Source organism: Mustela nigripes, chromosome 11 (genome assembly GCF_022355385.1).
Source record: "Mustela nigripes isolate SB6536 chromosome 11, MUSNIG.SB6536, whole genome shotgun sequence".
In the NCBI taxonomy this organism is placed as follows: domain Eukaryota; kingdom Metazoa; phylum Chordata; class Mammalia; order Carnivora; family Mustelidae; genus Mustela; species Mustela nigripes.
Genome location: NC_081567.1, coordinates 35,519,608 through 35,539,824, shown reverse-complemented (window position 1 = coordinate 35,539,824; position 20,217 = coordinate 35,519,608). Strand labels below are relative to the sequence as shown.

The following is a 20,217-nucleotide window of genomic DNA, read 5'->3' as shown; positions in this document are numbered from 1 at the left end:
TGTCCCTCCTCCCCACATTTTAGATACATGGTGTCGTACTTTACATCTTTTTATTTTGTGAGTCACTTGACTGAGTTTTACTGATACTGAGTACTGATACTTTACTGAGTTTTACTGTGAGTTTTTACCACTTTTGTACTTCAGTCTGTTCCCAGCTAAGTTTACACACAAGGGTGTAGGGGAGGACCTGAGATGTATCCTTGGGGAGGATACAACTCGGGCTGCCACAGAGGGAAAGGATAGCAGAGCAGAGGACAGGTTGAGCCTCTGAGCAGGGAGGGGTGGTCTGGGAGCAAGAGGGTACTGGGGTGCAGAGGTTGACAGGGTTGAAGGGCTGAGGCCCTGGCTACAGCTGTGAGTGGGAGGGACCGCCTGTGAGGCTTCTTTCCAAATGGAGTTGGTTGTTCTCAGGGCTGAGCCTCTGGCCATCACGTGCTTCCCCTGGGCTGTGTCGGGCCTTATAATTTACAACTTTTGTTTTCCCTTTTTTAACCAGGAAACTACTTTGCCTCGCACTTTTTCATGGGAGGTGAAAAATTTGACACCCCCCACCCTGAAGGTTACCTCTTTGGAGAAAACATGGATCTGAATTTCCTGGGCAATCGCCCAGTCCAGGTGGGTCCAGGTGGGTCTCTCCGGGGCTAGGCACGTGGGTGGCGATGGTAAGGTGCCTCCCCTCCGCTGTCCACAGCCAGCTTCAAGGACAAGAAGTCACGGAGCAGCCCCAGACGGGGCAGAGCAGCTGGCAGGATGTGTGTGGGTGTGTGGGGGGCTTGTCCTGGCACTGCCCCTTAGAGGCTAGATGGCTACAGGTTGGTCACTGGGGACAGGGCTGCTGCTGCTGAGCCCAGTGTATCCAGGCTGTGGGGCTCCCTCAGGTTCACTTTCACTAGTCACCGGAGAAGTGCACGCATATCCACTGCTGTCCATTTACTCAAAACACATTTGGCACCTGCTGTGTGCCTAGGGCTCTTCCACGGGCTGGAGGGTTGTGGGGATGAAGGACAGATCCCACCCCATTCCCTGCAGGGGGTGTGGACAATGAAGAAGAGAACATTTCACAAGTGGAGACTAAGGAGAGAGAAGGGATGAGTGAGGGCTGGTGGGAAGGGCGCTGCCAAGCAGAGATTGGGTATTTTGTACTTTGAAATAATGGTCCCCAGTGTGGGTGAGGGGCCAGGCCGGAGGCTCTCTCTATCAGGAGACATTGGACTCTGTTCCCTAAGGCTGCTGAATCCTGGGATGTCCCTGGTCCTGTTCCCAACCCAGGTGGGATGTCCTCTTGTCCAGGAGTCTTTAGGCTGTTCTACAGCAGAGCACCTGGTCGATATGAAATCTTGGTCCTTCAGTGGATGGGAGGCAAGGAGCCGGGGCTTGGTGTGCTGTGTGAGTGCCTTGTAAGAGCGGCTTTCGGGTGGTGCGGAGTCTCCCCCAGTCTCCTGAGTGCACGAGAGCAAGAAAGCAACCTCACTTCCATCTTTTTTTTTTTTTTTAATATTTTATTTTTTTATTTGACAGCTAGAGAGAGAGCACAAGTAAGCAGAGTGGCAGGGAGAGGGGCAGAGAGAGAAGCAGGCTCTCTGCTGAGAGCCTGATGCGGGGCTTGATCCCAGGACCCTGTAATCATGACCCGAGCTGAAGGCAGCCGCTTAACCAACTGAGCCACCCAGGCGCCCCTCACTTCCATCTTTGAAGCCTCAGCTCACACGCAGGGTCTGGCTCTTACAGACCTCCATAAATCCGTTATTTTTTAAACTTTGGAACCATCATAGCCTCACCTGCCGCAGTGAGAAGTGATGCAGAGAGATCCGTATGCCCTCCGCTCCGGTTCCTCAGTGCCAACATCTGATAAAGCTCCGGTGTGCTGTCGCAGGCTGGAACTTTCCAGATGACTCCAGTGTGTGTGGGTGTGTGTGTATGTGTGTGTGTGTTTGTGCGTGCGCGCACGCACAAGTCCCCTCCAGAATCTTTTCTGATCACCATCCTTCCCCACCTTCTCACCGCCCCTGGGGTCCCTTGGGCCACCTTATGCTTGCCAAGGATCCTCCGGGAACTGGAGTACCGTGGTGAGATCCGTGGGGCCACAGTTCTCCAGGGTGGCCTGGGCCCTGCTCCCTCGCTCCCTGACTGCGCTGCCCGTGGTTTCCTTCATGAATGAGCACAAGGGCCGGGGAGTCCGGACATGACTGTTGCTTCGATTATCCCTGTTTTCTGTCCCTGACACACCCGAGGGAGTCACTGGGCATTGCTTTGGGTTTTCCCTCCTAGTTTCCATACGTCACCCCCGCCCCCCATGAGCCAGTGAAGACACTCAGGAGCCTGGTAAACATCCGGAAGGACTCCCTGCGGCTTGTGAGGTAAGGCACAGCACACCCTGCTCTGTGGCCCCTGGTGCCCGGGATGGGGAGCGGCGGCGAGCAGCCTTGAGCTCTGCTAACCTCGGGTGTTGAGCCCCAGAGTTGCTCCTGGGGTATGGGTGCAGCGGGAGAGGCCAGCAGGCCCCTGCTTGTGGAGCTTTCGTCTTTGAACCAGGGCTCCTCAGCCGTCAACTGTGCCCCTAGGGACCTTGGCCTGTGTCTGCTGTCACAGCCCCGGGGTCAGTGCTCTGGGCCCGAGGGGGGCAGAGGCCAGAGATGCTGCTCAGCCCCTGCATTGCACAGGGCAGCCCTGCAGCTAGGACCGAGCCAGGGTCCAGCATCAGTGGGCTGAGATGCTGCTTTAGACCTGGAAGGCTTGAGGCATCCGGGGCTGTCTCCAGCTGGGACGACTCCTCCCTTCCTGTGGCGGGTGGTGAGGGAAGGACAGCACAGCGGTGTCGGCCCGGCCCTCATTGCCCCCAGGGAGCGGGCCCCCACATTTCCAGGTGGCCACCACTGAGCGCCCCGGGGGTAGGGACACATGTGCTGCGCAGGGTGGGGGCACTTGGGCACAGCCTCTGACCTGCCGCCTGTCCCTCTGCCTCCCGGGCAGGTACAAAGATGGTGCCGACAGTCCTTCAGAGGACAGTGAGAAACCCCGAGTCCTCTACAGCCTGGAGTTCACCTTTGACGCCGATGCCCGGGTGGCCATCACCATCTACTGCCAGGCGGTGGAGGAATTCCTGAACGGGATGGCAGTGTGAGTGTCCGCACCCGGGGCAGTGCGGTGGCCCGGCAGCTGTGCTTCTGTGTCCGAGTTGTGTGCTTGAGCTTTCGGAGGGTTTATTTGTAATAAGGGTCCTGCTGGCCTCACAGGTTTGAAATCTGCAACTTCAGCAGCACCATAGACTGGGACAGACCAGCGAAAATGTGCCTGCTTGGGTCCTGGGGAAAGCCACTGGAGGGCCTGATTGGCTCTGGGATTGGGGCTCAGGCTTCAGGTGCTGGCCCTGTCCTGCACCTGCCAAGCAGCTCCTCCTGGCATGGGACTGCCTGTGCCTCAGTTTCCTGAGCTGGGGGTAGGAGTGCCTGGAGTGGCCTTCTTGTACTTGGTGTAAGGACCTTGCTGCTGCTACTGGAAAAACCGCAGAGGTGGAGGTTGGTGGGGAGCAGCCCCTGCAGGGAGTGAATGCTTTGTCCTCCATGGGGCTCATGGGACTTGGGGTCTGGGCCCTTGAGGGCCTGCCCTTACCACCCCCCATTTTCTCACCCATCCCCCACTCGTACCCTCCCTGGCAGCAACCAGAGGACAAGGTTCCTTTTCCTATACTTCCTTTTTTGAGGCTCCACACTGACCCAAACATTGGGTTGCTTTAGTTTTTTCAGTGATGCAAGCCATTAAAAATGTGTTCTTACCATAAGCCAAGAATGAGAAGATCCAGGAGTGTCTGGGGGCCTCCCCCCAGGGGTGAGCACAATGGCCTGCGGATGCTGTCGCTGATGTTGCCATTCGGGTCCCTCTGGGGCCTCCTGGTGCCCTGTGGACTCTTGCCTTGTGACTCTGCCTGCCTGATCTTTGTCCTCAGCCATGGTCACCTGCTCTGGCCCCTGACTAGGAGGTGGGAGGACACATGTGGGAGGGCCACAGTGCCCCAACGGTTGGATGAGGCTTTTGTGTTCTTTCCTTTCTGCTCATTTGCCTGCCACAGTGGAGGGGTCTTGGCTAGTGGGATGAGGTCTGAGGGCTGCCACAGAGAGGGGGACCTGGCAAGCAGCCCACGCACCCCACACTCCAGCTTTTGTATGTGTCACACTTGGGCACAGTAAGAGGTGCCATATGCTTGAGAAGAGGGTCTGCTGCTCAGAGAAGGACGTAGACGCATGAGCAAAGGCATAGCTGCCCTTGGAGCCTGTGTCTTGGACCCCGGGGAACTCCTCCCCCCAGGGGAAGAAATGCTGCTCTGTCCCTTCCTGAGAGCTGGCAGGAGTGGCTGGAGGCCTGCTTCCCGTCGGAGATTGCTGGTGTTTAGTGGTATGAGCTCAGAAGTCACCGAAATAAAGAGAAGCAGGAATGTTCCAGGGCCTAGAAGCCTGTCCCCAGGGACCTTTACCTTAGCCTGGGAATTCTCTTTGCATTCCCTGATCGCCTTCCTGCTTCCTGACAGGCAAGAAAGGGGGCAGATCTGAGGTCCAGGGAAGAGCCCAGGGTTGCCTGGCAGTAGAGTCCTAGCCTGTATCTTTACCACAGGCTGAGGCCTGGCTTCTCACAGGGAAAGAAGGGCCTCTGGCAGGCAGAGGAGCCCTCTCTCTCTCTCAGGGCATACAAGAACGGCTCCCCCATCAGCCACCAGCGTCTCAGGCTCTCCAGAAGGTCTTTTGTCTAAGAGACTGAGAAATGGCCTCAGGAATGGCGGTCGTGGGGCGGGTGGAGGAAGCTTTGTCAGGGTTGTGTGTCGGGATCAGGAATGGGGAGAAGCCAGAGTTGGTCAGAATGTAAAGTGTGAGCGCCCTTTGACCCTGTTGTTCCTTCTCTGGGAAGGTGCATGTGTGTGTGGCTGGGGTGGATGTAGAAGAGGGTCCTGGAGGCCTTGTGTGCAACAGCGGGGTGTTGGGGACCGTCTGGTGTTCACAGAGCACGGGCCTCTGCATGTGACGGTCAGGGGACAGCGCCGGGACTGACTAGTGAGGAAGCAGATGTGGGCCGACTGGCCCTTGAACATGGGAGAGCAGACGCCCATGCCTTCCAGCATGGGTTGTGGGTGACACAGAGACGCAGGCGGTGGGGAGAGTGTGTGAGGGTGGGCTGTGGTGTATGTGTCTGTCCCGCGGTGTATGTGTCTGTCCCGCGGTGTATGTGTCTGTCCCATGTTTGTGCGGCAGAGGAGACATGTCAGAGAAGCCAAATGGAAAGGTGTAGCTGGGTCTGGAAAGGCAGTTAGTTACTGGGCAGCTGTGGGCTCTAGAAGACGTGTCACCAGGCAGGCTCCAGGCAGACCTGGCGGTAAGCAGAACGAGGCCTCCAAAGCTGGTGGCAGGCTGAGGGCCCCGGCCTACCAGAGGACGGTTGGAACTTGCAGGAGGAGAAGGAAAGTGTGGGTCCTGCATGTCCTATTTCCGCTGGGTTCCGAAAGCCTGGTTCCTGCCAGGCCCCACGGCAGAGGCCCCTGTGCTCCAGGGTGGGGGGTTGCGGCCTGAGGACTGGGCACAGCAGACCCTGTGCTCTCGGCCGAGGGTCAGCGGCCTTTCTGCCCCTTCAGGTACAGCCCCAAGAGCCCGGCCCTGCAGTCCGAGACCGCCCACTACAAGAGAGGGGTGAGCCAGCAGTTCTCCCTGCCCTCCTTCAAGATCGACTTCTCTGAGTGGAAGGATGATGAGGTAAGCTTCTGGGCAGGCCCCTCTGGCCCTGGTCCCGGCCCCTTTCTGGAATTCCCTGCCCCTTATGGCAGGGGACGAGCCCCTCGGGGCCTGTGAGCTCAGATTCCTCATGTGGGTGATACGCATCAGGAGTGGCTGCTGCCCTGGGTCCGTGTGCTCTGTCGGCCATGTGCCAGACCCAAGAGTGGCGTTCAAGGTACTTGTCGGGGCAGCTACAGGCTGTGGTACCCGGCTTTGGTGCCTTGCTGGGGCCACAGGACTGCAGCACGGCTGAACCCTTCCACCCGGTGGTTCCATAGCTGGGGTCGGTAATATACGTTATGTGAGGGATGGTGATGGAAGCTTTGTCTGTAGTAGCAGAAAAATGGAAACAGTCTGTGTGTCTGTGATTGCTTGTTCACCAAGGTCGTGGGAGCCATCGGTCTGCATGATATGGGCACCGCGGTTCACCTCTGTAACAGATGTCCTATCTTGGGATAGGACAGAGTTCTAGAACACACACATGCACACACGTATACAGGCTGTATGTGAACAGTGTATGTGCCACAGCACTGGATTCATGTCTGAATTGTTCGAGCAGGCCTGTTAAGATGTAATTTACATGCCATGATCACCACAATCCAGTTCTTGAACATTTCCATCCTTCCAGTAGATCCCTTATGCCCATGCAAAGTTCGTCCCTGTTCCTAGCCCCAGCCCCTACATTACTTTACTTTCTGGACGGATTTGGCTTTTCTGGATTGTTTTACATAAATGGAGTCATACAATATGTGGCCTTTTGTCAGGCTGCTCTCGTTTAGCTGAATTCTGTAGTTTTTTTTAAAGATAGCAGTTGTAAATTACTAAAATAAATCAGGGGGAAGGAACGGGGGCCGAGGGGCATGGGTGGCATAGGAATTGGGCAAGAAGGTTGGGACTGGTGGACGGTGTCAGAAGGGGAAGGCCTCACCACGGTGTTTGCTCTTGGCTGTGTGTGTGCTTCTTGTCGGTGCTTTGATGGCAAGCAGCAGAAGCTGCCATTGTGTCGCTCAGGTGAGAAAGTCCTCTGAAAGAAGGATGGGGCCACTGGAACCTCGCCCCCAGTCCCATTCTGTCAGGTCCGTCCCTGCACATCCACACTCCTGGTTGGGGTACCCAGCAAGTGCCTGTGGTCCTGCCCACCCTCCTGTGAAAGGAGGAAAGCCTTTCCCCAAAGAAACGAGGGAGCTGGGTAGGCAGAGGGGGTTGGGCAGACAAGTGGGTACCCCCCCACCCTGTGGTTGCCTGTGGGGAGGGTTGGGCTCAGGCTGCACCTCACTTTGGTGACCTCTCCTCGTATGGCAGTTCCTTGGCTGGCATTTCAGCTGCAGAACACATCCTTGCGTGTTTGCAGATGTGCTGAGTCCGGCGGACAGTTTGGGTTCCAGACTCCTGGTGAGGTCATTTGTCCTGGGGGCACAGTTGGTTCATAAACCAGTTTGAAGTGCTATGTGGGGGGACCCCCTTTCCTCCCTTGGAGCAGCAGGGGCCCACACTGCTGCTTGTCAGCGTGTGGCACAGTGGACGTGGCGGGGGTGGTGGCAGGTGCAGAGGGTGTGGTGGGCAGCCATGTGGGCCGGTCTCATGTGGACTTATCCCAGGACCCCTTCCTCGTCTTCACCTTCCCGGATTATGTCTTCAGCTAACATAAGCTCAGATCAGCTCACTTCTTTTTTTTTTTTTTGGAAGATGTATGTATGTATGTATATATGTATTTGACAAAGAGAGCACAAGCAGGGGGAGCGGCAGGGAGAGGCAGAAGGAGAAGCAGGCTCCTCATGGAGCAGGGAGCCTGACTAGGGCTCGATCCCAAGACCTGGAGATCATGACCTAAGCTGAAGGCCCACACTTAACCATCTGAGCCACCCAGGTGCCCCACAGTTAGCCCTTTTCTTTATTTTATTTTATTTTTTCAATTTATTTATTTGAGAGAGAGTGAGAGAGAAAGCATGAGAAAGGGAGGGTCAGAGGGAGCCTGACCCGGACTCGATCCTGGTACTCCAGAATCATGACCTGAGCCGAAGGCAGTGGCCTAACCGCCTGAGCCACCCAGATGCCCCCTGGTTAGCTCTTTTAAAGTGTACAGTTCAGTGATATTTACCAGATAGATGGTGCTCGACTTAAGATGGTTTATCTTTGAGTTTTCAGCTTCACGCTGGCACAAAAGCTATACACACTTGGTCGAAATCATACTTTGAATTTTGGAGTATGGGCTCCCCCCGGGCTAGCGATCTGTAGCTCGGTCCTCTCTGTGGTGTGGGTGGCCAGAGCCGCAGCTCCCGGTCAGCCACGTGGTCACGAGGGGAAACAACCAGAGATAGCCAACGCACTCTCTCCTTCAGCGCGGTACTCAGTGTATCACACGAGCTACTCAGCGCTTCCCAGTGCAGCCGGCTCTGTGGGAGGCTGACGGAAGTGAGCGTGGTCAGGCTCCGCGGGCACAGGAAGTGCAATTCCAGTCTCTGGTATTTTCAGCTTGCGAGGGGCTTCTCAAGCCAAAACCCTGTCATAAGCTGAAGAGGGTCTGTATCTAGAGTGGTACAGCCATCAGCGGGACGATTTTGTTACCCCCACAAGAAACACTGTGCCCACCGCAGTCCCTTCTGCGCCTCCCCTCAACCCCCAGCAGCCGCTCGTCATTCTGCATCGGACGTTTCATATAAGCCAACTTGTATAGTGTGTGACCTTTTGTGCCTGGCTTCTGTCCCTGAGCACCGTGCCTTCACCCACGTGGTAGCAGCTGTCAGTACTTTGTTCCTTCCTGTGGCCCATAATACCCCCGGTGTGGCTGGGCCATGTTTTGTTTATCTGTTCATCTATGGATGGGCGTTTAGGTTATCTCCAGCTTTGGGAGACAAATGGATGTTGCTATACAAATTTGTGTGTGGATGTATGTTTTCATTTCTCTTGGCTATGGCTTGCTTTTTAATTAAATTAAATTAAATTAATTATTTTATTGGGGCGCCTGGGTGGCTCAATTAAGCATCTGTCTTTTGCTCAGGTTATGATCCTAGGGTCCTGGGATCGAGCCCCACATTGTGCTCCCTGCTCAGCGGGGAGTCTGCTTCTCCCTCTCCCTTCTGTCCTCATCCCCTGCTCATGCTCGTTCACTCTCAAAGTTTTTTTTTTTTTTAAAGATTTTATTTATTTATTTGACAGGCAGAGATCGCAAGTAGGCAGAGAAGTAGGCAGAGAGAGAGGGGGAAGCAGGCTCCCGGCTGAGCAGAGAGCCCGATGCGGGGCTTGATCCCAGGACCCTGTAATCATGACCTGAGCTGAAGGCAGAGGCTTAACCCTCTGAGCCACCCGGGTGCCCCAAAATATTTTAAAACAACTTATATATTTAGAGAGGGGCAACAAAGAGGGATAAAGTGGGAGAGAAACAGACTCCCTGCTGAGCCCAGGGCCTAGCCCTGGGCTTGATGTCAGGACCCTGAGATCACGACCTGAGCCACAATCATGAGTTACTCAGCCCCCCTTTAATTTTTTTTTTTTAAGATATCTTTTATTTATTTGACAGCGAGAGAGAGGTCCCAAGTAGGTAGAGAGGCAGGCAGAGAGAGAGGAGGAAGCAGACTCCCTGCTGAGTGGAGAGCCCGATGTGGGGCTCGATTCCAGGACCCTGGGATCATGACCTGAGCAGAGGCAGAGGCTTTAACCCGCTAAGCCACCCAGGTGCCAGTTTTTTTTTTTTTTTTTTTAAGACTTCTTTAAGACCAGGTCACAGCACAATTAAGAGGAAGGCATGGAGATTTCCCATATTCCCCCGTCCTCACTCATGCATAACTTTATTTACTGAATCAATTTGTGGACGTCTTAGAGATGGCCTGGTGGCCGGAGTGGCTTCTTTTTTAAATATATATATATTTTTCAAGATTTTATTTATTTATTTGTCAGAGAGAGAGAGTGTGTGCACAAGTAGGCAGAGTAGCCGGCAGAGGTGGAGAGAGAGGCAGGCTCCCTGCCAAGCAAAGAGCCCAATGTGGGACTCGATCCCAGGACTCTGGGATCATGGCCTGAGCCGAAGGCAGCAGCTTAACCGACTGAGCCACCCAGGCATCCCGTCGGAGTGGCTTCTTTGCCAGGTTTCCCTTCCATTTCCCTCGGGCTTCCATTCCTTTCAGTGAGAGCCACATCCCTGCTCTTCTGTCCTTTGCTTTGCCTCTATTTCCCGGTGTCCATCTGGCCCAGGACTTGCAAAGACCCTTGTCTGGAAGCTCCTGTGCAGTGGGCGAGCTCGAATTGCCGTGGGGCGAGGCTCCCACCCATGCTTGTATTGTGGAAGAGGAGGCCTGAGCTCGAGAACCCAGTGTGGCCCCTCCCGGAGTCAGCTGCCTGGCTCTTCACCTGACCAGGATGGCTGCTCTTTCCTAAGAGAAGTCTGTCTTCCTGCATTAAAAATCAACGTCTCCTGGGGCGCCTGGGTGGCTCAGTGGGTTAAGCCGCTGCCTTCGGCTCAGGTCATGATCTCAGGGTCCTGGGATCGAGTCCCGCATCGGGTTCTCTGCTCAGCAGGAAGCCTGCTTCCCTCTCTCTCTCTCTGCCTGCCTCTCCGACTACTTGTGATTTCTCTCTGTCAAATAAATAAATAAAACCTTTAAAAAAAAAAAAAATCAACGTCTCCCTGGGGCGCCTGGGTGGCTCAGTGGGTTAAAGCCTCTGCCTTCGGCTCAGGTCATGATCTCAGGGTCCTGGGATTGAGCCCCGAATCGGGCTCTCTGCTCAGCAGGGAGCCTGTTTCCCTTCCTCTTTCTCTGCCTGCCTCTCTGCCTACTTGTGATCTCTGTCTGTCAAATAAATAAATCTTTAAAAAAAAAAAAAAAGTCTCCTGGGACGCGGGGGGGCAGGGGCCTCTGCGCCCCCCCCCCCCACCCCGCGTACTCAGCTCCTGGGAGTGAGTCGGGTGCAGAGTTCTGGGAAACAGCCTTTTAGGGGAGATGGTTCTCGCTGCCGAGTCCCCGCACTCCCCGGTCCCTCCTCTGACGTGGCAGCAGCTCTGGTGGTGGCAGCACAGGACAGGTATCCGGCTGGCGGGTGGGGGCGGCCGCTCCTCCTGTGGAGGGTTGTTGTGGCCAGGCATTCGAGGGGTGCAGGGCGCGGGTCCAGGTGCCAGGGAGAGCTGGGGCACCGTGTCCCTTCATTCCCGTCGCAGTCCCTTGGCCCCAGGCTGGGCTGGCCAAGGCAGGTCTTCTCTCAGGCCTTGCTGAGTCCGTGGAAGGAATGCCATGCATCGGTCACTGCGCTGGGCTCCGTGGACGCGGTCGCCGAGGTGAGTGCTTGTGGGGGGCCGGCGGACCTGCCACGGAGCCTTCGGACGGTATCTGTGGCAGGACTGTTCCGGTTGAGCGGCAGAAACACAACTCAGTCCGACCGCAGAGAGGAAGACGGGGTCTGTCCATTGTGCGCCCCGTGGGGCCGTGAGACCAGAGAGGAGGGCAGGGGTCACTGGCTGCTGGTGGGGTCACCATGCAGGTCTCTTCAGACCAGCGGAACACGACTGGCTGTGGGTGCTCGGGCCGCACTCGGTGTGCAAGGGAGGACAGCACTGGTCACCCTGGCTCCGCAGAGCACAGAGCTGCTTGTTGAGCGCCTGGCCTCCAGGAGTACAGGGCTTTTGTTCCAGAAACTGACCCGACGCGCGGGGGCGAGCGGGCTGCGTGTTCAGGGCTCTGCTCCCATCGGGCTCTTACCTGAACGCTCCCCTTCCTCGGCTTACTTAGAGCCCTCCTAAGGGCAGCATCTGAACATCACCCAGCGTCTGCGTCACCAGGATAACTGCGGGATGGTTTCAGCCCTGTGCCCTGACTCAGGGTGGGGAGGGCAGGTACAGGCTTGCAGAGGGGCCCCTGTCCCATGGATAGCTGTGGGTGACCTGTATCTCCTGTCTCATGTAATCACCTCCGCCACCCACCATGGGTCACCCCAGAGCAAGGGAGGCCTTGCAGAGAGGCCCCCCTCCTTTAAAGTCTGGAGATCTGTGGTATAGGTCTCTCCCCTGAGGCTGCAGCGAGCATGAAGCCTGGCTGAGTACTGGGGGGGCCTAAACACGTCCTCCACCTCCCTGCCTGCAGCTGGTGTGCATGTGGGCCCCCAGGGGCCTGTGTGCCTGGGAGTCTGTGCCCCGTGTCGCTCCGTGAGGTCCTCTGGGGCCACGTTCCTCCTCAGCTCTTGCTGCCTGAAGATGTGAGGCTTTGCATGGCTGATGTTCGCTGTGTGTTTTCTCAGCTGCCCCATGCACCAGAGACAGCTTTTAGTCCTCTATTACAGATGGGGAAACTGAGGCTCAGGTGGTAGAGTCAGACTCGATTCCAGTACCTGGTTCCTCCGAGTCCTGTCTCTCCCTGACAGTCTGGGACCCACAGGCACCTTGTTGGCCTCCTCTTGCAACCCTGCCTGGGGTGTCCTCAGCTGGTCGCCTCTGTCCTGTGGGTCCTGGCCTGTGGCCTCTGCTGGTGAGCAGATGTGGAGGCTACGTGCGTGTGGAGGAGAGTGGCCTTTGAGCAGGGAGCCAGAGAGAAGGAAAAGTGAGGGGGGATGGTGTCTCCTTGAGCTCAGTTGCATGCCACATTGCGGCCCCTTTCCTTTTGCCCTTGGTGGGGACAAGCCAGGCACTTTCTTTTTTTTTTTTTTTTTTAAAGATTTTATTTATTTATTTGACAGAGAGAGAGATCACAAATAGGCAGAGAGACAGACAGAGAGAGAGATGAGGAGAAGCAGGCTCCCTGCTGAGCAGAGAGCCCGATGCGGGACTCGATCCCAGGCCCCTGGGATCATGACCTGAGCCGAAGGCAGAGGCTTAACCCACTGAGCCACCCAGGCGCCCCGCCAGGCACTTTCTTTACAAGGCTGAACACTGTTTGCCCGAGACTCAGACACCGTTGCTGGTGTGTGTGGCATCCAGAAGGGGGACAGCTGCGGTGTCCCGTAGCAGGCGAATGGGTGAGCAGGGTCTGGCCGCACAGTGGAGGAGTACTCAGCCCAGGGAGGAATCACTGATGCCCGTGCAGCGTGCACGAGCCTCGTAAACGTGGTGCTCGGTGAACGAGCCAGGTGGGAGAGATCCGTGCTGTGACATCCCACTTCTGTGAAAGCTGCAAACCAGGCAAATCCGCGGGTGCACAGTCGAGTGGGGCTTACTCAGTGTGGAGGGTGCATGGTCGTGGGGACAGGGCTCCGCTGGGATGATGGGAGTGCTCTGGAAGTGGATGGTGGTCGTGGTGAACGTGGCCTTACAGATGCACTTAGTGCCACTCAGTTACATGACTTTGCCATCTCAATCTTTTTTTATGTTTTGCCAAAAGGAAAAAGAGGTACGCAGCTGTCTTCCGTGGCCATTTTGTCTGTCTGCGTGAGCTCTGCCGCGTCGCCGTCCTGCTCACGGTGCTGTCCCCCTCCAGCTCAGTCTGACTGTTCTCGCCTCCTTTTCTCCTCAGCTGAACTTCGACCTGGACCGGGGCGTGTTTCCAGTGGTCATCCAGGCCGTGGTGGATGAAGGAGACGGTGAGCGGCCCTTCTCCATCCCTCTTCCCTCCGGGCTGTGGACCGTTCTCCCCTCAGTCTGCAGGGAGTTTATTCCAGAAGTGATGAAAGACGTTGGCTCAGCCCACTTAGCGCATTCAGGGCCATGGGGTTTAAGCCCCAAACTGTCTGTCTCGGGGCTGGGCTGCAGGGCCCTCTCTTCAGCTCCTTTTGACTCAGGAATTGGCAGCTGCCTGGCTCCCGCTGCGGTGACAGCAGCTAGCCAGGCCTCGGATTCTGGCGTCCACGCTCAGCGGCATGACAGAAAAGAGTGGAGAGGGCATGGAGCAGGGCGGTCCCGTGCTGTGGGCTCTCAGCGTGGCAGGCTGACATGGGAGCATGGGAGTGCCGAGTCCTGGCTTCTAAGCCGTGTGGGAATGTTCCTCCGTGCAGAGCCAGCAGGGGGCACTTTGAGGTGACTTTGGAGGAGGAATGGCTGGCAGGAGCAGACGGCCCCCCAGGCAGAGGAAGGCGAGATGAGGACAATCCTCCCGTGGGTTTTGGGCTCTAAAACACCCGCTAGGAAGAGCATAGGGAAGCTCCCGCTAAGAAGCAGAAGTTGAGGGTTGGGGACAGAGGAGGGGTTGAGGCCAGCTCTGACCACTCCCTCCTCTCTCTCCCGGGCAGTTGTGGAAGTGACTGGCCATGCCCATGTGCTCTTGGCCGCCTTTGAAAAGGTAAGTGCCATCCTGCCCCTTACTGTGCCCGTGACCAGGGAGGATGGAGTGTAGGACGGTGTTCTGAGACTAGAAGTCTGAACTTGGGGTCTGGGCTTGACCACATGGGCTTCATGTCAGAGGCTCGGAGCAGAATGGGAGGCCTTCTGGTTCCTCTGGGCTCCAGAAGGCTGGGCCTCGAGGTAGCATCACCTTTGGGTTTTTGAAGGGCATCCGATGTATAGTGAGGGGGTGTGTTTTAGGGGGCCAGCTCTGACCTGCCCGAATGGACCTGGACACCCATGTGGAGGGCTGTCATCACAGACCAGCTTTTCTGTGGGATGTGTGGGAATCACCCAGGTTACCACCTCTCTGGACCCCTGCCTTTCCCACCAGGCCCACTGGAACCTCCCAGCCTGGCCTGGTCCTCACAGGTGTGTTCTGCCCTGACTCCAAATAGCTGTGTCACCCGGTGCCACAGGCCTACATTGACCTCACTCCCCACTAGGGCCTTTCAGACTTCAGGGGCAGACACTTGTGGTACTTAGTTCTCCTGTGTTGTGAGGACAGAACTAGGCCCCTTGTTTGTTGTGTCCTTGGTGTGCAGTAGATGCTCAGTGAACCAATCCGCTCAGTGAACCAATTGCTAGGGGTCCACCATTGTCTGGTGTGGCCCTAGACCCTCTCTGGTGGCAGAGAGAAGACGTCCAGGCCCTCCTGGAGTCCCTGCGCTGTGGGTGCCTCATGTATAAAGAGACCATTTACATGTAAGCATTTACTTAGTATTACATTCCGCCTGATGTGTATTTGAACTTGGAGGTTTGACCCTTTCTTCTACGCAGACCCAAGTCCCCAGTCTCCCCAGCTGTTCGTGTTTTGTGGCCACATTATGTAGGGTGCAGTGGGGCAAGAATGGTCAGTCTCACCATCGTTTCTGCATGAGGCTGTCGTGGGGTCTAGGGATGGTTCTGGTTCCCCGTCACTGCTGTTCGTGGGGGCCAAGCAGTTGTGTGTATGTGTTCATGTAGCAGGCAAGTGCCTGGCTGTGTTAGGAGGAGATCCCTGCTCACCGAGACCCTTGCTGGAGGTGGTGGGCGCGTTCCCTGTTGGAGAATGTCATGACAGATGTCCCCCACCCCCAGGGCTCTTTGACACTGGCCTGCACCCTGCAGTGGTAAAGTGTTTCTGGCACCAGCCTGTGACCTGGGTGGCCAAGGACCAGGGACCCCCATGAGGAAACCAGACTCAGGTTGCTATTTCTGGACTTTGCACTCCATGCAGACCCCCAGCTTCCTCAGCCCATTGTGCGTCTGCGGCCTTGAGAGGTTGAGGGCAGCGCCCAGCTACTCCCATCGATCTGGTCTTTCCAGACTCCCCAGGGAGTTAGGACATCTGGGCCCAAGGCCCCTGTGGCCTATTTGTCCCGTGCTCCCTTGGGCCCCTGGTGCTGTGGTGGCACGGGGCGCCTAGGCCAGAGGGTGGGCCTCTCCCTCGCCAGCTGCGCTCCCCAAGCCTGGCCTTCTTGGAAGAGATGGTGGCTGTTGGTTGTGTCTCTGGTGGGCCGGGTGGGCTATCGATGGCCGGCTCCATCTGGACCTCTAGTTTAGAGTGCAAGGAGAAGCTACTTTCCTTCTGGACTCCGTTGCACTGCAGATGCCACGTGCTGGTCTCTGTGGATTATGAGGGGTAACTGGCCTTGTCACAAGATCTCAGGTCTTCACTAACCTCGACTTCTGGGTGGTGTGTTTCCCCAGATGCTACCAAACACCCTCCTTAGTTCTTAAGAGTATTTAGGGTTTGGGGCGTATGTGTGTACACGTTTGTCTTCTGAATGAAGCCAAGCCCTTTTTGGGTTAGAAGTGGGCTGTGCGAGTTCTTGCTGTCCAGGTGCTGCTGCTTGCTGCTGGGGGGCTCTGGGCTATTGTCAGAACTTGCCTGATGGTCGTAAACCTGAGTGTGCTTGACCCCTGCCTGGGGAGCTAGGAGGACCCAGGAGGCAGTCATCCAGGTAGTTTCGAGGCCCAGTCGGAGGCCCCCATTTGGAGAGACCTGGCCGGGCTCTGTCCTTCAGCAGTGGAAGTGGAACGGCCAAGGAAGGGCCTTCAGCTTGCTGCTGGGAGTGCTCAGTGGCACAGCATGGCTGAGTTAACCTGTCTGTCTTTCCTGTAGCATGTCGACGGCAGCTTCTCTGTGAAACCTTTAAAGCAGAAGCAAATTGTAAGTCTGGTAGAAGAAGTATCATGGCCCCTCTTGATTTAAACATAAACACACACAGACTCTGACTCTCCGGAGGGATCCTCTGGGCAGTCCGGGTCTACTGCATCGGATGTGTGTGTGTGCCCACCAAGTCGCAGTACTGATTTGTAGCCCCAAGTCGTGTCCGGCTTGATAAGGTCTGTTTGCGTCCATAGGGCTACTTCTGAACATACCACTTCTGAACATAGTGTGAGGTCTGACTCTGGTCACTCTTGTGTGGCTGGTGACGGGTGGGTCCAAAGTGTTTTGGTCTGGAGAGGGGGATGGTAAGGTGGGCACAGGGTACGGTTGCCTGACCTGTATGCAGGTTGGCTCCATGCCCCCTGGAGAGCAGAACCACTGGACTCCCCCCGCCCCCCACCACCACATGGCCCCGGCTACTGGGTGGGTTGGGCAGAAAGCAGGTTCTCTGCCATTCTAGTACTGGGCCTACTCCCTGAGGAGCCGGTGGACAGAATTTCAAACCACACCTGCTCTGGACTGGAGCCCAGCCCCTGGGAAGTGGTGTTGGACCAGGTGGGTGCAGCGGAGCCCTTGAGTGGGAGCCGGCAGGTGCCCAGATTCCTCTGTTCTGCAGGTGGACCGGGTCAGCTACCTGCTGCAGGAGATCTACGGCATCGAGAACAAGAACAACCAGGAGACAAAGGTGTGTGCTTGTGCTGACATTTGCTGGGACTGCAAGAGGACTTCACTCCCCAGCTTCCTTTCCACCTGCATGGAAGAAGAATCCCAGAGGGGCTTGCCCCCACCCCGCCCCCAGCCCTGGCTAGGGCCCTGTCAGCTGGTGGTAGATGAGCTAGTCCCCCATGTGCCTTCCCCAGGAGGCCCTGGGACCCCAGACTCCCATTTTACCTTAATTTTTAATTCTATTTTTATTTATTTATTTTTTTTAAGATTTTGCTTATTGAGAGAGAAAGAGGTATTGATCACAAGCAGTGGGGAATGGTAGAGAGAGAAGCAGACTCCCCACTGAGCAGGGAGCCCAATGCGGTACTTGATCCTAGAACCCTGGGATGCAGATGCTTAACAGACTAAGCCACCCAGGTGCCCATTTTTTCTTAATTTTTCAAAGTTAGAGAGGAGCACCTGGCTCTTGGGGTCGGTGGGTATTCGATTCTTGATCTTGGGGTTATAGGTTCAAGCTCCCATTGGGAGTAGAGATGACTTAAAAATATTAACAATAATGAATGAATAAATAGACGAGTTAACAGAGTCTGTAGGCATTTAGTTTTTTTTCCAGCAAATTCCCTGACTTGTTAACATCATTGGGTCGCCAACTGTCAGGTGGGGAGCGACAGCCTTGCATTAGGGCCCCTTCCCACCCTGTCAGGGTGAGTCACTGCTGCCCCTGCCAGCTCACCTGTCCCCCATCCGCAAGTAGCTGGAGCCTGTGGCTGACAGAGCCATGGTCTGGCCCAGCCAGGGTAGGGTGGCAGAGAATCAGCCTGTACCCTTGTCATCATTTGAAAGGCACAGGGAAACTGTCATCTCTTTCTCTCTCTCTTTTTTTTTTTAAGATTTTATTTATTTATTTGACAGACAGAGATCACAAGCAGGCAGAGAAAGAGGAGGATGCAGGCTCCCTGCTGAGCAGAGAGCCCGATGTGGGGCTCGATCCCGGGACGCTGGGATTATGACCTGAGCCGAAGGCAGAGGCTTTAACCCACTGAGCCACCCAGGCGCCCCGTCATCTTTTTTTAAACGTTTTTGGAAGTCTTAACACGTGAGCTTCTGGGACAGCTGGGACTGGCTGAAAGCCGGAAGTCAGGGCAGTTGTCAGGCCCCTGTTCTCCGAAGCGAGCTCTCAATGTGCTTCGTGCGCTCATGCCGCAGGTGGCCCACTGTCCCTAAGCGGCCCGCGCGCACGTTTCCACCTTGACTGGCCGTCTGTCGGATCCGCTCCGTGCCCGATGGCACAGATCATGCACTCACAGCGTAGCCACTCAGAAACAAGGGGGCAGAAGCCAGCTTCCGGCCACACCTGGGGTATGGAAACAGGTGGTGTTGTTCGTGGACTCTTGATCCAGATGCTAATTAGATAAGTTAGACTTACCAGCTTTTTCCAGTTTCAGCTCAGTAAGTGGATGCCCTGTGCAGGACATGATCTGAACTGTTGGGTCTTTCCCATGTTTTCCCTGTGGTTCTGATGAGTAGAATGAGACCTGAGTGTTCTCGGTGGGGCACAGATCCTCGTCTCTGTCCTGGCGCGGGCACAGGCTGGGTCAGCTCTGGGCCACGTATCCTGAGGACTGCTGCTCCACCGGGACCTTCCTCTGCTCACCTGGTTTCCCTCTGGGGAAGCCGGGACAGCCAGCAGGGCGGCCAGGGACAGGAACACCTCCCTGCCCCACCCCTGTCCCAGCTCTCACCTGTGGTCCTTGAGAACCTGCCGACCCTCAGACCCTCGGTGTTCCCCTGCAGCCCTCGGACGAGGAGAACAGCGACAACAGCAACGAGTGTGTGGTGTGCCTGTCAGACCTGCGGGACACGCTCATCCTGCCGTGCCGGCACCTGTGCCTGTGTAACTCGTGCGCTGACACGCTGCGTTACCAGGCCAGCAACTGCCCCATCTGCCGGCTGCGTGAGTGGGGCCGGGGGGCTGTCAGCTGCCTGCCCTGGGCACAGCAAGCTTGATGCCATACTGGGTGCGGGTGGTGGGGACCCACGGCGACCATGCTGGCACGTGTGCAGCTGACATCCTCCAAAATTTAGACTTTGGAGGTCATGGCTGGGAAGGATGTGGCCGAGTGGGAGCTTGTGGTGAAATTGGAACTGGACAGACACTGGCCAGCAAATTCAGTCTTGAAGTGTTATGTGGAAATGTTTTTTTGATTTAAAAAAAATAGTCCCGGTGAGGTGGAAAGCTGACTGAGGGATAGGTTTTGGGAGCCCTGTAGACATTTTCTCCAAGTTAATTCCGATTCAAGTGTTTGTCGTCCTGTGGAGGGAATCTAAACATTTTCAGGGAAAAACAAATCCCACAGGGTCAAAATGAGCATCAGGTGGGTGGGTGGGTCCTGGCAGTGAGGGAGCCCAGGCTGCGGGAGAGAAGTGAGCCCGCCCCGGGCACTGTGGGTTTCCATTTGGTGGGGAAAGGATAGCTTTTTGGAGAAAACCTTCCTGTCCTTTTACCCCTTGGTGCGCCAGTCACGTCCCTGGGGCCGCCTGGGGTCCTCGTGCCTCACCCTGCATCCCTGAGTCACTGCACAGCCGTGTGGCCCCAAGTGCCACACCTGTCTTGTCACTGTCTCGAGGCTCACAGCTAGTAAGGGGTGGGTGGGTCTAAACAGGTTGTCCTTCTGGGAGAGACAGCTGCGTGCAGGGGCCACAGGGCAGGCCGGGCATGTGGCAGTGGAGGATGAGGCTGTGGGGTCGTGGGGGTCCAGAGCCCAGCCCTGATGAGACCTCAGGGGTTGGTGGGGGAGCCTGCAGGGGGCGGGTGTGCCAGTCCTGGAGGGTCAGGCAGCAGGGCCAGTAGCCTCTTCTCTGTGAGGGACAGGCGAGGAGCTGGGAAGCAGGAGCTGAACGCCAACCTTCCCCATGGACCCTGTCTCCCGGGCGTGGAGGCCCAGGGGCCCAGGTGGGCTGGGCGAGTTGGGCCGGGGCCCTTGTCTCTGAGCCTACAGCCTGAGGCAGCTGCCATCAGAGCTGTGGATGTGGGTGTCCCAGCGGGTGCTGTTAACAGTGTGCGGCTGTTGACAGTGTGTGCGACCTGCACTTTTCATCAGCATTACCCTCTTGTTAGGGAAGCTGATGGTCCAGGATGACCAGTAGCCTGCACCCTAACTTACTTTCCCAGTTGCTGCTGCTGGTTTTCCTGAATAGAGATCGTCCTGTCAGGGCCGTTCACATACGTATGTCTGCTTGCCCTTGGTATGATTTCCAGGAAGAGACTGGCCAGTGTCCAGGGCGCACTGAGTGCTTTTAGCTGGTCACTAGTTATGACACAGATGCACCATCGTGTGCGTGGTCCAGGGTTTGGCCTGTGGGAGTCTCGTGGCACCCTGTCTGCTGCCCCAGAAGCTCCGCCTGAACCG

At 56.4% G+C, this 20,217-nt stretch overlaps 1 protein-coding gene across 6 annotated transcripts in view; it reads left to right on the top strand.

The window, feature by feature from the left end:
- The window catches only part of MGRN1 (mahogunin ring finger 1), a 56,657-nt gene that overhangs the window by 22,678 nt on the left and 13,762 nt on the right, over nt 1-20,217 (top strand). For all 6 annotated transcript variants that reach the window (XM_059415428.1, XM_059415426.1, XM_059415429.1 and 3 more), the window contains exons 2-10: nt 497-615; nt 2,269-2,357; nt 2,971-3,117; nt 5,615-5,732; nt 13,184-13,250; nt 13,896-13,945; nt 16,094-16,141; nt 16,758-16,826; nt 18,602-18,761. In XM_059415428.1, coding sequence (XP_059271411.1) covers nt 497-615; nt 2,269-2,357; nt 2,971-3,117; nt 5,615-5,732; nt 13,184-13,250; nt 13,896-13,945; nt 16,094-16,141; nt 16,758-16,826; nt 18,602-18,761 — 867 coding nt within the window. The remainder of the gene's footprint in view (nt 1-496; nt 616-2,268; nt 2,358-2,970; nt 3,118-5,614; nt 5,733-13,183; nt 13,251-13,895; nt 13,946-16,093; nt 16,142-16,757; nt 16,827-18,601; nt 18,762-20,217) is intronic.